Source organism: Oncorhynchus clarkii, chromosome 2 (assembly GCF_045791955.1).
Source record: "Oncorhynchus clarkii lewisi isolate Uvic-CL-2024 chromosome 2, UVic_Ocla_1.0, whole genome shotgun sequence".
In the NCBI taxonomy this organism is placed as follows: domain Eukaryota; kingdom Metazoa; phylum Chordata; class Actinopteri; order Salmoniformes; family Salmonidae; genus Oncorhynchus; species Oncorhynchus clarkii.
This window is the reverse complement of record NC_092148.1, coordinates 48,997,541-49,015,134: the sequence shown is the minus strand read 5'-3', so window position 1 is coordinate 49,015,134 and position 17,594 is coordinate 48,997,541. Positions and strand designations below refer to the sequence as shown.

At 42.1% G+C, this 17,594-nt stretch overlaps 1 protein-coding gene across 4 annotated transcripts in view; it reads right to left on the bottom strand.

The window, feature by feature from the left end:
- Nucleotides 1-8,483: 8,483 nt before the first annotated feature.
- LOC139368718 (myosin IXAb) overlaps nucleotides 8,484-17,594 on the bottom strand; it is a 168,556-nt gene continuing 159,445 nt past the window's right edge. For all 4 annotated transcript variants that reach the window (XM_071108026.1, XM_071108010.1, XM_071108019.1 and 1 more), the window contains 3 exons: nucleotides 12,806-12,999; nucleotides 12,287-12,429; nucleotides 8,484-12,174 (listed from right to left, as the gene is read on the bottom strand). In XM_071108026.1, the coding sequence (XP_070964127.1) occupies nucleotides 11,774-12,174; nucleotides 12,287-12,429; nucleotides 12,806-12,999 (738 nt within the window). In that variant the 3' untranslated portion in view covers nucleotides 8,484-11,773. The remainder of the gene's footprint in view (nucleotides 12,175-12,286; nucleotides 12,430-12,805; nucleotides 13,000-17,594) is intronic.

Sequence of the window (17,594 nt, the reverse complement as noted above, 5' to 3'; positions counted from 1 at the left end):
TGCGTGGAGTGCTTTCATTGGGATTGAATACCCAGAGTGAAGAGACGTGTGCTCTAGTATTTAATTTATTTAACCAGGTAGAACAAGTTCTCATTTGCAACTGCGACCTGGCCAAGATAAAAGCAAAGCAGTTCGACACATACAACAATACAGTTGCACATGGCATAAACAAACATCCAATCAATAATAGAGCAGGAAGATTTATATACAGCATGTGCAAATGAGGTGGGATAAGAGCGGTAAGGCAATAAATAGGACATGGTGGCAAAGCAATTACAATATAGCAAATAAAACACTGGAATGGTAGGCTGTGCAGAGGATGACTGTGCAAGCAAAGGAGCAAGATAACTACAGTATGGGGATGAGGTAGCTTGGATGGGTTATTTACAGGTGCAGTGAGCTGCTCTGACAGCTGGTGCTTAAAGCTAGTGAGGGAGGTAAGAGTCTCCAGCTTCAGATATTTTTGCAGTTATTCCAGTAATTGGCAGCAGAGAACTGGAAGGAGAGGTGGCCAAAGGAAGAATTGGCTTTGGGGGTGACCAGTGAGAAATACCAGCTGGAGTGCGTGCTACGGGTGGGAATTATCATATATTGTTTTTGGTATCTACACATTGTAATCCTAGTCGCAGGGCCAGCTCAAGGCAAAATATTTTTGTGGCTCTCCTGACAGTGGAGAGAAAGTTAGGCATAATTTCCTGCAATTCTACACATTGTGGCATGCGGCTGAGATAATTTCATAAATGTCATGCAATTCTACATGGGATTTAACGATTCACCAACACGCATCGGTCCGGTCCTCGGTTCAAATGTTTAAGATATAAGCGCATCATTACGCAGAACCCAAACGATCCAAATGTAGCATGCATCGGTCCAAAAATGTTTTCTAAAGTTACAAATCGTCAGTTCACTAAAATGTTTTGCTCAAATTACTTTATTTCTAACTTCCGAAAACCTAGTGTTTTGCGCCAACTGCGTCCTCTCCTTCAGTGTCAAACTAAGCATGTGATTATGTTGCGTCACTAGGCAGGTTTACCATTGACCCAGGTTCATTTGACAAAAGCAATGTCCCAAACATTTTGATACATGTGTGATGGAAACGGCAGAGATAGGAGGCGTTTGCTAAAGAGCAACAACATTTGTTCGACGGGTAGATTTGTCTATTACCAGACTTTATTGTGACAAATTAAGATGGAAATGCTGTTTTTCAAATAAATTATGATTGCCGAATAATTTGGAAGGTACGCGATGTCATCACATAACTATAAAGCGCCACTTCTATTACTAAATGTCTTCTGCTTTTTTTAAATAAGTGTTAGATCAGCTTTAATATTGCAGATCGATTGTAGCTTCCATTAATGTAATTGTCTGCATCATTTCCAATCCCCATATATTGTTTTGTGTGTGTATATATATATATATATAATGTACCAGTCTAAAGTTTGGACACCTACTCAATCAAGTGATTTTCTTAATTTTTTACTGTTTTCTATATTGTAGAATAATAATGAAGACATCTAAACTATGAAATAACACTTGAAATCATGTAGTAACCAAAAAAGTGTTGAATCAAAATGTAATTGAGATTCTTCAAAGTAGCCACCATTTGCCTTGATGACAGCTTTGTACACTCTTGGCATTCTCTCAACCAGCTTCACCTGGAATGCTTTTAGATATACAGAGTAAAGTTGATACTTTCATAACAAGGACAGCAATGACTTTTGGTTTGCCTGGAAACCTGAATTTGAATTGCATTTAATCGGGAGAGCTTGAATCAGAAAAGTTTCCTCCCATGACCTCTACAAGTAAGAATGTTGAATAAAAGCATATTTTAACGTACTTTACCAGTTGTCCGTGTAGTTGGTCCTTTTGGCAGTACGAATGTGAAACAATATATCCACAGGACAGAATAATTAAACTTTTCAAAGCGCTGGGAATGCATTCAGATTTCTATCAGCTGAAGCATGTGCAGAAACATGTAAACACTGGAACGATCTCGGCAACTATGCATGCTTCATGTATACTGAACGAAAATATAAATGCAACATGTAAAGTGTTGGTCCCATGTTTCATGAACTGAAATAAAAGATCCCAGAAATATTCATTTTTTCACAAAAAGCTTATTTCTCTCAAATTTTGTCAACAAATTTGTTTACATTTCCTGTTAGTGAGCATTTTTCCTTTGCCAAGATAATCCATCCACCTGACAGTTGTGGCATATCAAGAAGTTTATTAAACAGCATGATCATTACACAGGTGCACCTTGTGCTGGGGACAATAAAAGGCCACTATAAAATGTGCCGTTTTGTCACACAGCACAATGCCACCGATGTCTCAAGTTGAGGTAGCATGCAATTGGCATGCTGACTGCAGAAATTTCCACCAGAGCTGTGGGCAGATAATTGAATGTTCATGTCTTTACCATAAGCCGCCTCCAACATAGTTTTTAGAGAATTTGGCAGTACGGCCAAACGGGCTCAGAACCGCAGAACACGCCAGCCCAGGAGCTCCACATTCGACATCTTCACCTGCGGAATCGTCTCAAACCAGCCACCAGGACGACTGATAAAAACTGAGGAGTATTTACATTTGCAGTCAGAAGTTTACATACACTTAGATTGGAGTCATTAAAACTCGTTTTTCAACCACTCCACAAATTTCTTGTTAACAAACTATAGTTTTGGCAAGTTGGTTAGGACATCTACTTTGTGCATGACACAAGTAATTTTTCCAACAATTGTTTACAGACAGATTATTTTACTTATAATGCACTGTATCACAATTCCAGCGGGTCAGAAGTTTACATATACTAAGTTGACTGTGACTTTAAACAGCTGGGAAAATTCCAGAAAATGATGTCATGGCTTTAGAAGCTTCTGATAGGCTAATTGACATCATTAGAGTTAATTGGAGGTGTACCTGTGGATGTATTTCAAGGCCTACCTTCAAACTCAGTACCTCTTTGCTTGACATCATGGGAAAATCAAAAGAAATCAGCCAAGACCTCAGAAGAAACATTGTACTCCACAAGTTTGGTTCATTCTTGGGAGCAATTTCCAAACGCCTGAAGCTACCATGTTCATCTGTACAATCAATAGTACGCAAGTATTAACACCATGGGACCACGCAGCCATCATACCGCTCAGGAAGGAGATGCGTTCTTGCTCCTAGAGATGAACGTATTTTGGTGCGAAAAGTGCAAATCAATCCCAGAACAACAGCAAAGGCCCTTGTGAAGATGCTGGAGGAAACAGGTACAAAAGTATCTATATCCACAGTAAAATGAGTGCTACAGTGCCTTGCGAAAGTATTCGGCCCCCTTGAACTTTACGACCTTTTGCCACATTTCAGGCTTCAAACATAAAGATATAACACTGTATTTTTTTGTGAAGAATCAACAACAAGTGGGACACAATCATGAAGTGTAACGACATTTATTGGATATTTCAAACTTTTTTAACAAATCCAAAACTGAAAAATTGGGCGTGCAAAATTATTCAGCCCCCTTAAGTTAATACTTTGTAGCGCCACCTTTTGCTGCGATTACAGCTGTAAGTCGCTTGGGGTATGTCTCTATCAGTTTTGCACATTGAGAGACTGACATTTTTTCCCATTCCTCCTTGCAAAACAGCTCGAGCTCAGTGAGGTTGGATGGAGAGCATTTGTGAACAGCAGTTTTCAGTTCTTTCCACAGATTCTCGATTGGATTCAGGTCTGGACTTTGACTTTGCCATTCTAACACCTGGATATGTTTATTTTTGAACCATTCCATTGTAGATTTTGCTTTATGTTTTGGATCATTGTCTTGTTGGAAGACAAATCTCCGTCCCAGTCTCAGGTCTTTTGCAGACTCCATCAGGTTTTCTTCCAGAGTGGTCCTCTATTTGGCTCCATCCATCTTCCCATCAATTTTAACCATCTTCCCTGTCCCTGCTGAAGAAAAGCAGGCCCAAACCATGATGCTGCCACCACCATGTTTGACAGTGGGGATGGTGTGTTCAGCTGTGTTGCTTTTACGCCAAACATAACGTTTTGCATTGTTGCCAAAAAGTTCAATTTTGGTTTCATCTGACCAGAGCACCTTCTTCCACATGTTTGGTGTGTCTCCCAGGTGGCTTGTGGCAAATTTTAAACAACACTTTTTATGGATATCTTTAAGAAATGGCTTTCTTCTTGCCACTCTTCCATAAAGGCCAGATTTGTGCAATATACAACTGATTGTTGTCCTATGGACAGAGTCTCCCACCTCAGCTGTAGATCTCTGCAGTTCATCCAGAGTGATCATGGGCCTCTTGGCTGCATCTCTGATCAGTCTTCTCCTTGTATGAGCTGAAAGTTTAGAGGGACGGCCAGGTCTTGGTAGATTTGCAGTGGTCTGATACTCCTTCCATTTCAATATTATCGCTTGCACAGTGCTCCTTGGGATGTTTAAAGCTTGGGAAATCTTTTTGTATCCAAATCCGGCTTTAAACTTCTTCACAACAGTATCTCGGACCTGCCTGGTGTGTTCCTTGTTCTTCATGATGCTCTCTGCGCTTTTAACGGACCTCTGAGACTATCACAGTGCAGGTGCATTTATACGGAGACTTGATTACACACAGGTGGATTGTATTTATCATCATTAGTCATTTAGGTCAACATTGGATCATTCAGAGATCCTCACTGAACTTCTGGAGAGAGTTTGCTGCACTGAAAGTAAAGGGGCTGAATAATTCTACACACCCAATTTTTCAGTTTTTGATTTGTTAAAAAAGTTTGAAATATCCAATAAATGTCGTTCCACTTCATGATTGGGTCCCACTTATTGTTGATTCTTCACAAAAAAATACAGTTTTATATCTTTATGTTTGAAGCCTGAAATGTGGCAAAAGGTCGCAAAGTTCAAGGGGGCCGAATACTTTCGCAAGGCACTGTATATTGACATTACCTGAAAGGTCACTCAGCAAGGAAGAAGCCACTGCTCCAAAACCGCCATAAAAAAGCCAGACTACGGTTTACAACTTAACATGGGGACAAAGATCGTACTTTTTGGAGAAATTTCCTCTGGTCTGATGAAACAAAAATAGAACTGTTTGGCCATAATGACCATCGTTATGTTTGGAGGGAAAGGGGGAGGCTTGCAAGCCGAAGAACCCCATCCCAACCGTGAAGCACGGGGGGTGGCAGCATCATGTTGTGGGGGTGCTTTGCTGCAGGAGGGACTGGTGCACTTCACAAAATAGATGGCATCATGAGGATGGAAAATGATGTGCATATATTGAAGCAACATCTCAAGACATCAGCCAGGAAGTTAAAGCTTGGTGGCAAATGGGTCTTCCAAATGGACAATGACCCAGAGCATACTTCCAAAGTTGCGGCAAAATGGCTTAAGGACAACAAAGTCAAGGTATTGGAGTGGCCGTCACAAAGCCTTGACCTCAATCCTATAGAAGATTTGTGGGCAGAACTGAAAAAGCATGTGCGAGCAAGGAGGCCTTACAAACCTGACTCAGTTACACCAGCTCTGTCAGGAGAAATGGGCCACAATTCACCCAACTTATTGTGGGAAGCTTGTGGAAGGCTACCCAAAACATTTGACCCAAGTTAAACAATTTAAAGGCACTGCTACCAAATACTAATTGAGTGTATGTAAACTTCTGACCCACTGGGAATGTGATGAAAGAAATAGAAGCTGAAATAAATCATTCTCGCTACGCTTATTATTCGGACATTTCGTGTTCTTAAAATAAAGTGGTGATCCTAACTGACCTAAGACAAGGAATTTTTGCTAGGATTTAATGTCAGGAATTGTGAAAAACTGAGTTTAAATGTATTTGGCTAAGGTGTATTTATTTGGCTAACTTCCGACTTCAACTGTATTTGCAGTAAGCTCCAGGTATATGTTCTAATTCTTCTGACATTCCAGGAACCTGCGACCAAAAACAAGCTACATATAGGCAGTACCAGGAATTTGAAATAATAATTTAAATGGGAAAAACTCTTGAATTTGAACTCTTGAACTTTTGAATCCGGCATCGTTTTGTTTGTCAGTTCATAAACCATGGGCCATGGAATGTTACATTTATTTCACAGTACAAGGGGTGGGTCATGTGAAAATATTTTTTACTTGGGGAGAGGGGTGTTGCATTTTCTTTTTATGACCTCTCGAGATGGCCTCAGTTCGGGTTCGCTTCGGGGGCTCTTTTGATGGGCCTGAGTTTCTTTGGAGTGTTCACATTGCAATAAAAAAGGTTCACAAAAATTGTCTGAAAGTGTGAAAACCCCCTTAAACACAGCAGGCTACCACTACCCCATTCATAGACGCTAACTACCTTTAGTGTATTTTGATGAAGTTATCTTCTTCCGGAGGGACTTTTGTACGTCTCAACGTGAACATGCATCGCTTGCGGTATGGTTTTGGAAACATAAGGAACCTATCATTCATATCAGCAATAATTATTTTTCTAAAAATAGAAGGTTAAGTTACTACACACCTTTATGAGTTTAGTGAATCCGCCAGATCAGAGGGAGTAGGGATGACCAGGGATACTCTCTTGATAAGTGTGTGAATTAGACCATTTTGCTGTCTTGCTAAGCATTCAAAATGTAATGAGTACTTTTGGGTGCCAGGGAAAATGTATGGAGTAAAAAGTACATCCGTTTCTTTAAGAATGTAGTGAAGGAAAAGTTGTCAAAAATATAAATATTAAAAGTACAAATACCCCCCCCCCAAAAAAACTTAAGTAGTACTATAAAGTATTTTTACTTAATTACGTTAACCCACCGCCCACGTGGTTATTTCTCCACGTCACAGCGAGTTCACAGACGACGGACAGAAGACAGAGGCCACCAACTGTGCCAATGAGCGATCTATAGCAAGCTCCAAACACTTGTGTGTAACGGAAAAAATGCCAGCAGACACGTGTCTGAAAACGACTGTCTGCTGCAACTGTGATGAAGCCGGTTTGCATTTGTGAAATGACTTTCATGTGATATTAAAGTAAAAGGGCTTTTTGTTTCTATAACTGTAACGCAATTGAGAATAGATTCACTTTTATATGGAGTGTTTGGCTGTCAGGGCCAGTCTACCTCTGAAAATAACTTAGACGGTCCTTGGATCTTAAGGAGCAGAGTTAGGCTCACCTACACGCCTTAAGAGTACATTATTGGACTAGACTACCACATGACTATTGTTTGCTGAAATTGTACATTACATTATTTAGATACATTTTCTTGTTTTTTTTTATACTGTGGACATGATCATCCACAAACTTGCTGAAACAAAACCAAACAGCACTTTAGTTGTAAATTAAAAGTGCTATATTCACTGTACAGGCCAGGGCACACAGATACGCTGAAAATTCAAAAGGACTTCCTCATATTTTTCTAGGTTAAAAAAAAAGCTACAAGTAACTGTGGAAATGCAGTGTGAAAACACACATAAGAAAACAGCACAACCTGTGTGTGTAATCAAAACAAACTATATTGTACATATGCTTCCCTCGATCAGAAAGCCCTTCTAGCCAATGGGTTAGATGTATATTGCAGGGGGGAAGGTGTGATGAAACACCATGAAACACCACTGCAACGTTTGGTTGAGCTCCTGCAGGGGAGCACCTGGCCAGTCTATGAGCAAACAGCTCCTTACTAATCAAGAACATATCTAGGACACCAGACACTTCTTCCTTGAACCAATGCCTCAGGGAGCATTCCCCTAGAGCCCTGGCCAGCACGTTGCAGTTGAAGCGCCTGCACCATCCCTACAGTGAAGCATAGTGGTGGCAGCATCATGCTGTGTGGATGTTTTCAGCAGCAGGGACTGGGAGACTAGTTTGGATTGATGGAAAGAGGAATGGAGCAATGAACAGAGAAATCCTTGATGAAAACCTGCTCCAGAGCGCTCAGGATCTGACTGGGGCAAAGGTTCACCTTCCAACAGGACAATAACCCTAGGCACACATCCAAGACAACGCAAGAGTGGCTTCGGGACAAGTCTCGGAATGTCCTTTAGTAGCCCAGCCAGAGCCTGGACTTGAACTCGATCGAACATCTCTGGAGAGACCTGGAAATAGCTATGCATGGACGCTCCCCATCCAACCTGACTGAGCTTGAGAGGATCTGCAGAGAAAAACTCCCCAAATACAGGTGTGCCAAGCTCGTAGTGTCATACCCAAGAAGACTCGAGGCTGTAATCACTGCCAGAGGTGCTTCAACAATGTACTGAGTAAATACTTATGTAAATGTGATATTTTGTTTTTAAATGTTTAAAAAAAATGTTTATGGGGTTGGGGTATAGTGGGTTATTATGAGGTATATATAGTGTGTGTAGATTGCTGAGGGGGAAAAACGATTTAATCTATTTTAGAATTAGGCTATAATGTAACAAAATGTGGAAAAAGTCAAGGGGTCTGAATACTTTCCGAATGCACTGTATTTTAATCACACAATTCACAACAGTTTGGCCTTTTTAATAAGCACATGATTTTTTCCCCCATAAATGTGTTTATTTTTATTTTTACCATAGACATATAATTTATATAATAAAAAAAAAGAAATATTAGACAAATTGCACCTTATACATACAACTGTGTCCAGAGTAGCACACACACACAAAAAGATACAATTGCTCAAGTTGGATTTTTGCTGTAGCACAAACATGAGTTTTTTTTTTGAGCCTGTAAAAAAACATTAAATATGATTAATATTATAGAAGGAGTCATACACAGGATAATATATCCTTTTAATTACAGGCTTTTCCCCCCCTCTTCAATGTACACTCGTAAGCATGATCATAAATACAATATACATACTGTTTATAAAAATAACAACAAAACGACAAGAGAAAGCAGAGCATTGCCTTCCAGTGATAGGTACATTCACTTTAGCAGTACGCCAATGCCAGCCTTAGGGTGTACAAATCCCGTGCTTAGTGTGGGTTTTTGACCAGCATGAATGGTTATTTTCTCCCACGCCCCTCAACAACCCTCAGTGCTCCCCTCTCGAAACTGAACTTCTGAGTGCTCTTTCTGATAACCAGGGTCGTATTCATTAGGGCACACCGTAGCAAAAAGCGTTGCGACGTAAAACAAAAACAAGCGGTTCTTATTGGTAGTCAGTTCGGGTAGTCCCTTCCTGTTTCAGTCAGTTTTCTCTCATTCGGTGCCTAATGCATACAACCCAGGTTTGGTTGTGACTGAATCGAGGCGCCTGCTCCCTAAAATACCACCATGGTTCAGCTGCTTCACCCGAATAGTAGACAACAAGCAGCAAGTGAAGTCTCTAAAGGGTTTCGGGACACAGTGGAGAATCTGGATGGAACAACGCACACTGAAGAAGAGGCAAGCTTGTGACAAAACACATAGGGCTACATGAAATTCCCTATTCATTATGACGACTATTCTGCGATCAAGTCCTACACCTTCTCTATGTCAAGACTTTGATTGTGTTGTTTCAGATGTGTCCTTGTTGTATTGCATTGGATGGCAAGTACAGTACAGGAATGGCAAGACTATAATACTGATTTAACTCCAGGTTAAGTACTGGTGAGAAGAGATAGATAGACAGAGACAGGTCCCCCTACAGGGCACATAGGATATTGCACGGTATTGAGAGTGAAAGTACAGCGGTATTTATCTTACAGTACCAGATATAGTTATCTTCTGTTGAAACACACTGGACAATTGAAACTGATTGCCTTTTCTCTGCGAGGCATTTAAATACACATTTAGCATGGAGTAAATGCTACTGTTCAGGAAGGCCTGGTAGTGAAGTGGATGGAAAGGTTCATTCATATTTTAACCAATGTCAAAATCAGAGGCGAAGGATTTGGCTGGCTCAAAGGTTGTATGGGACATACATAGCAGAGGACTGTGTGTGTGTGTGTGTCTGTCTGTCTGTCGTAAAGGTTGGACTGTGTTGACATCAAATGAACAGAGCAGTAGTGATAACCAACCAACCACACACACACACACCTCTTGGTACAGATAGGCGATAAAAATGTATTTTGTCTCAACAAAATCCCCCTTACCACGCAAGTAAAGCTGTTACAACAAAAAGATGACAATAGCCTCAATGGCAACTATAACAACAACAATAATGATATACCAATAAAGAGACAAAATAAATTCAAGTCCTGATTTGGTTACTCTTAACACTGATGTCTCAGAACAACGTAGAATTGTGTGTGGGGGGGGGGGACAGACAAACGACGGATGGAGGAGAAAGGCATTACAATACATTATGGCTGATAAACATTGAACACCGCAGTCGCGGTGTCAAACACAATGGCAACAGTGCTGTGATGATCGTAAGTGTCTGAAAGTCAATCCCTTGTTGCACCACATGCATTATTTCACATGAGAAGAAGTGGCACCAACTGAACACATCAAGTGGCTCTGTTAAAATGGTATGTGCTATCTGGGATCCTTTGGACGTCCCTACCCCCCATTGAAGTTGAAATAAAAAAATGGTTACGTTTCAGTAAGGTTTACGGTTATAGTTCGGGTTAGGATAAGGGTTAGTGTTTAGGGTAGGGACATCCCAAAGATCCCGGATAGCAACGACCTCGTTAAAAATCAACAAAACAAAACGACAAACAAAACCATAACCTGAATCCCATACACTTCACTTTGCAAAAGACTCCTGACAAGACACAGTTATTATAAACACTGGACGACCCAGTAGCACTGGAGTTCCTTCTATTTACATATTTTTAATAACATAATAATAATAATAATAATGTCATATTACACGTTTATAACATATCACCACAGTAGTCTCTTGAACAGGCATAGGAAACAAGTGTAATGAAGGAGCATGCAGCCTTGTGGAGAGGCTGTATCGTGTAAACTTGAAAGCAGATGTGAGAGTAGCGGAGTGCTTCTTATCAAAATGGTGGACAGTACTCTCAGTCAGTTACTCTGCTTTTGAGTGGCTCAAACCACTTTAGACCTCCACTCAAAAGATGGCGCTGTAGCTTCTATTTTTTTTCCATTCTCTCCAGCCCCTCCGTGCCCCTGATGCTCCAGCAGGGGTCAAGGGGCTTGGAGGTCAAAGTTCAAAAAGACAGGTGAGTCAAGGCAGCCGCCCTCATCCTTTTCCTCACTCTCCGTCTCTCTCGCCCATTTATTCCTCTACAGCCTCCTGACACGCCTCCATCTTATCTCTTTCTCCCTCTCCGCTCATCATCTTTCACTTCACTCTCCGTATCGCTCTCTCTCGCCCATTTATTCCTCTACAGCCTCCTGACACGCCTCCATCTTATCTCTTTCTCCCTCTCCGCTCATCATCTTTCACTTCACTCTCCGTATCGCTCTCTCTCTCGCCCATTTATTCCTCTACAGCCTCCTGACACGCCTCCATCTTATCTCTTTCTCCCTCTCCGCTCATCATCTTTCACTTCACTCTCCGTATCGCTCTCTCTCTCGCCCATTTATTCCTCTACAGCCTCCTGACATGCCTCCATCTTCGTTCCCGAGGCTTCCTATTTCTTTCGTTCATTCATCCCATCTCTCTTTCTCCCTCTCCGTTCATCATCTTTCACTTCACTCTCAGCCCACTCCCATCAAGCGGATGGCGCCCAACTGCATCGTGGGACGGCGGCAGACCTCCAAGGCAAGACTGGCACAGGGAAGAAGTAGAGAGGTGAGCACAGCTAGGGGAGGACAGAAGTGAGAGATGGATGCCTACATGGCCCATTCCAGCCCTGTTTCACTCCCCTCCTCCCTTCCTCATACACATTCTATCGGCATGGGGGATAGAAGGCGGTTCGGATGTCTCGTCTCTCCGCCACTCTCCCTCACACCATAAACTCGTTACTGCCATACAGAACCAGCTGTTGGGGCGGCGAGCTGAAGTCAGACTCCCTCCTGTGGCCTTCGGGGGCTTCACGCGGCGAGCTCCTACTCAGCCGGAGGCGGTGGCGACTCTTCACCCCCACAGTGCCCCTCGGGTCCCCCTCAGACTGCACTACAGGGACTCCTAGGCCCGATGAGCAGGAGGCGAGCAGGGGGCCGGATGAGGAGGAGCGGAAGCGGTAGTTGGGGGAAGGAGGGATAACCGAGGAGGAGGGGTGGTAGGAGGAGGAGGAGAGCGAGGAAGAGGCGGTGGACAAGATGGAGTCGACCGAGTCCACAGAGTCGGGTTGTCTCCGGAGGCCGCGGCGGCTCTTGGCTTCAGGCTTCCGGGAGCGGTAGGTGCCTGTCGAGAGAAAGACTTGGTTAGAGAAAAGTGTTTACTACACACACACAGACAGACAGGCACGCACCACATATAGAACATGCGCACACACACACACACTCTCCAGTCTCACCAGAGGGGTTGGAGGCGGCTCCCTCATGGTCCATGCTGAGGTTCTCAGAGCTGTCTGCTGTTCCTATCGAGGCCTCCGAATCCAGAGTCTCATCATCAGACGCCCGCGGCTCCAACATCAACATCTCGTATGTCAACTCCTCCCTACACACACACACGATCAACAGGTATACATCCCATCAACACCCTGTCGACATGTGGTCCTGTGTAGGTCCATTGGTAGAGCATGGTGCTTGCAACGGTAGGACAGTGGGTTCGATTCCCAGAACCACCCGTATGTAAAAAGTTGCTTTGGATAAAAGCGTCTGCAAAAATGGCATATATAAGTTGTTCACCAGACAGTATAAGTTGTTCACCAGACAGTATAATTAATCTTTCCTCAATTCCTTATGTCCTCGCCTCGTTGTCAAAACACATTGGAGGAGAAGGTCCAAGGGCAGGTACCGTTGTTTGAGAAAGCCCCCTACAGTACTAGAGTTATAGTGAATAAGAGATAATAAGGACGACATGACAGGCTTACTTCTCTCTCTGCAGGCTCTCGATCTGCTCGGTGAGGACCCTCTCCTCTTGCTGCATGGCGGCCTGCTGCTGTTCCGTCAGCCCTGGCTCTGCCCCCTCCTCCCCAGCACTGTCCCCGTCCATCGGGACCGCTCTGGGGCTGAGGGGTGGGGAGGGCGTGTGGTGGCTGCTACCCCTCCGAAGACCACCTTTGCCCTATAGGACACAGAGCAGAGGGCTAGTTAGCATAAAGGCTAGTCTATGAGGCAAGCATACATAGGTGTGCATGACCTTTTTAGGCTGCATGTTATGATGCGAAGCAACAAAAAAATAAAGTTCGGTCAAGATGCAAATAATGAAAACATAAAACAAACAAAGCAAGCTCATTGGTTATTTGAGTGATAATGCCAGAGGAGCCAGTGTTTGGAGGATATATTTGCACGGGTGTTGCGCCAAAAATCTCCCCCCCCCCCCTTCTAATTTCCTTAATATTGTGGCTAGAGTCAAATACTTTCTGTGGCACACATCAGAGTCAAATACTTTCTATAGAACAAACTTCATGTCAGGATAGGCAACCGAAATTAATAACTAATGTATGCGTGTTATATTAAACATAGAGGAGGCAGAACATTTTGGCAAACAAACATTTCAGAACAACTATTGATGAATTATGCTTACACTTTCAAAAATACTAGTCGAATAAGACGTGACAGCTGACAACTTTTGTCAAAGAGATTTATTTATAGACTAATACAAATCAGTAGCGGATTAAGGTACGGGCGACATGGGCAGCCGAGGGCATTATCACTTTTATACAAAGGGTTACCAACATATTCAAATAATGATTGACATATGTTAATTAAAAACGTTATTTTTATGAATTTTTTTTCATACTATTTCATCCTTACAGTCCTTACACAAATCTAGGGTTGCTACTCAGCCCGGCTTGTCGGTCGGTCGTTCGTTCGTTCTATCGGTTCGGTAGCCAGAGACACGACCCAGTCCTTCAGTCTTTTTGTTCTGTATCTATGGACGTTGGTTCTAAATGTTCCATTGCAATACTGGCTGGAAACGTTCTTATCCCTTGCTTGCTGGCTAGCCAACTATGGCTAACTTACAGTCACGTCAAACAGTGCAGACAGAATAACAACAGTAGCTGCATTTGTTTAAGCTGTTTTCTAGTGACATTTATTTGCATTAATCCATAGCAATGAGCTAAAGAGGCGCGATTTCGCCTAGCATAGAAAACGTGTTCTCTCATCAGGACACTGTTGTTCGGAGGAGCTAGCCAACAACACAGCTAACACAATAACTTCAAAGTGAAACTGGAAAGACTGCAAATGAGCTGCACTTCATTGTACCTTTTTTTCATTTTTTTTGTATATATCCATAAATATGATGCCAGCTGATTCATGATTTAGACTGGCTGAAAAACGCTGCATGTCTGTCTCGTCTCGACTCCCGAAACGTTCATTATTATGGGACACCTGGCGATCTAATTTGAATATTGAAACAATGTTGCAAATGTCGGAGACAGACAGCAAAGTTTATACAAATCTCAGCTGTTGAAAACAACATTTTAGTTTAAAAGAAATGTTTGAGTTTGAGTTTATTTTTTATTTTTACAGGGACAGTGCACATTAATCAACGTTTCAGTAAAAGTGCCGGTTTTAGCCAGCCGGCTAATATTCAACCGCAGTCCCTGGGCAGGTTATTAAAAACAATTACAATATAGACAATAGCAGCATAGAACAAGCAAGACATAGCAACATAGGACAAGCAAGACATAGCATACAGACAGAGCAACATAGGACAAGCAAGACGTAGCATACAGACAGAGCAACATAAAACAAAAAGCAGCAAGACAAAATTCATAAAAGCAACAAAGTGTTTCCACACCTCACAAGCTACAGACAACAGACAACATGGAAAGCGACAACACACAGCTAGGGACCATGTTCACAAATCTGATTGACCTTTAGCCATGTCTTCAAGCATTTTGTGAAAGTGTGATATGTGGTGCAGTTACAGTGCCTTGCGAAAGTATTCGGCCCACTTGAACTTTGCGACCTTTTGCCACATGTCAGGCTTCAAACATAAAGATATAAAACTGTATTTTTTTGTGAAGAATCAACAACAAGTGGGACACAATCATGAAGTGGAACGACATTTATTGGATATTTCAAACTTTTTTAACAAATCAAAAACTGAAAAATCGGGCGTGCAAAATTATTCAGCCCCCTTAAGTTAATACTTTGTAGCGCCACCTTTTGCTGCGATTACAGCTGTAAGTCGCTTGGGGTATGTCTCTATAAGTTTTGCACATCGAGAGACTGACATTTTTTCCCATTCCTCCTTGCAAAACAGCTCGAGCTCAGTGAGGTTGGATGGAGAGCATTTGTGAACAGCAGTTTTCAGTTCTTTCCACAGATTCTCGATTGGATTCAGGTCTGGACTTTAACTTGGCCATTCTAACACCTGGATATGTTTATTTTTGAACCATTCCATTGTAGATTTTGCTTTATGTTTTGGATCATTGTCTTGTTGGAAGACAAATCTCCGTCCCAGTCTCAGGTCTTTTGCAGACTCCATCAGGTTTTCTTCCAGAATGGTCCTGTATTTGGCTCCATCCATCTTCCCATCAATTTTAACCATCTTCCCTGTCCCTGCTGAAGAAAAGCAGGCCCAAACCATGATGCTGCCACCACCATATTTGACAGTGGGGATGGTGTGTTCAGCTGTGTTGCTTTTACGCCAAACATAACGTTTTGCATTGTTGCCAAAAAGTTCAATTTTGGTTTCATCTGACCAGAGCACCTTCTTCCACATGTTTGGTGTGTCTCCCAGGTGGCTTGTGGCAAACTTTAAACGACACTTTTTATGGATATCTTTAAGAAATGGCTTTCTTCTTGCCACTCTTCCATAAAGGCCAGATTTGTGCAATATATGACTGATTGTTGTCCTATGGACAGAGTCTCCCACCTCAGCTGTAGATCTCTGCAGTTCATCCAGAGTGATCATGGGCCTCTTGGCTGCATCTCTGATCAGTCTTCTCCTTGTATGAGCTGAAAGTTTAGAGGGACGGCCAGGTCTTGGTAGATTTGCAGTGGTCTGATACTCCTTCCATTTCAATATTATCGCTTGCACAGTGCTCCTTGGGATGTTTAAAGCTTGGGAAATCTTTTTGTATCCAAATCCAGCTTTAAACTTCTTCACAACAGTATCTCGGACCTGCCTGGTGTGTTCCTTGTTCTTCATGATGCTCTCTGCGCTTTTAACGGACCTCTGAGTCTATCACAGTGCAGGTGCATTTATACGGAGACTTGATTACACACAGGTGGATTGTATTTATCATCATTAGTCATTTAGGTCAACATTGGATCATTCAGAGATCCTCACTGAACTTCTGGAGAGAGTTTGCTGCACTGAAAGTAAAGGGGCTGAATAATTTTGCACGCCCAATTTTTCAGTTTTTGATTTGTTAAAAAAGTTTGAAATATCCAATAAATGTCGTTCCACTTCATTGATTGAATAGGTTTTAATGTTGTACAGCAAGCTTGGGCCCAACTAGTCAAGCAGTATGTTAAGTGGGGGAGTATCATAGATTTGAAGTACAGTTTTGCTACCTCTGTAGTCAAACAATTTCGTATAAATCGGAAATTAGCTAGGTTGAATTTGGTTATTTGAATTACCTTTTTCACATGCTTTTTAAAAGAGAGGTTGGAATCAAGTTTGATGCCAAGGTACTTAAAATCAGATACCACCTGGAGCTTCTCCCCTGACACATAGACATCTGGCTCAGTAGCATCTGTTGCCCTCTTTGTGAAGAACATGCAAACAGTTTTTTTCACATTGAGATGCAAACACGAGTCACTGAGCCACTTTGTAACCTGGACCATTACAGTAGTGAGTTCTTGTGCAGCTTGTTGTTTGCTCTTTGCATGCACATATATCACTGTATCATCTGCATACATTTGAACTTCAGACCCAGTACAGACAGAAGGCAGATCATTAATGTACAGGCTGAACAGGAGGGGCCCCAGTACTGACCCTTGGGGCACGCCCACATCATAGATACAAGTGGGCGACAGCTCATTGCTCACTCTGACACACTGAGTTCTGCCTTCAAGGTATGATTTCATCCATCTCAAGGCATCAGGGGAAAAGTTGAACTTGGACAATTTTGTGATGAGAATCTCATGGTTAACAGTATCAAAAGCCTTCCTTAGGTCCAGAAACACAGCCACACAAATGTGAGATAATGTAAAGATGCTTTTTATAGTGGAGATCAAGTTCAGAAATTGCCTGGCTGGGCTGATGAGACAGTGGATTGCGCAGTCAGATGGAACAGAGTAAATGGTCATTTTACGTCCGATTTAGAGGTGGTAACTTGTGGAATAGACATCAGTTAGAATGCGGTTTTAACCAATCAGAACTCAGAATTAGAACCACCAGTTGTATAACATCATCTAAACACTGCCCTATCTATCCAATGGACGAACCACAGCTCTCATTTCTCTCACATTACCTAGTAATGACAGTTGATAGTCATGAATGAATCATAAAACGGTTTCAATTAACAAATAATAAAAGGTTGATATTTATTACAAATGTATGACAAATCAACGGTGCGAGGATAAGTGACAAGCTGAGAATATTAGTTGGCCGACTTTGGTAGACACAAATACAATCTTCTGTGGACAAGAGATATACACTGAGTGTACAAAACATTAGGAACATCTGCTCTTTCCATGACAGACTGACCAGGTGAATCCAGGTGAAAGATATGATCCCTTATTGATGTCACTTGT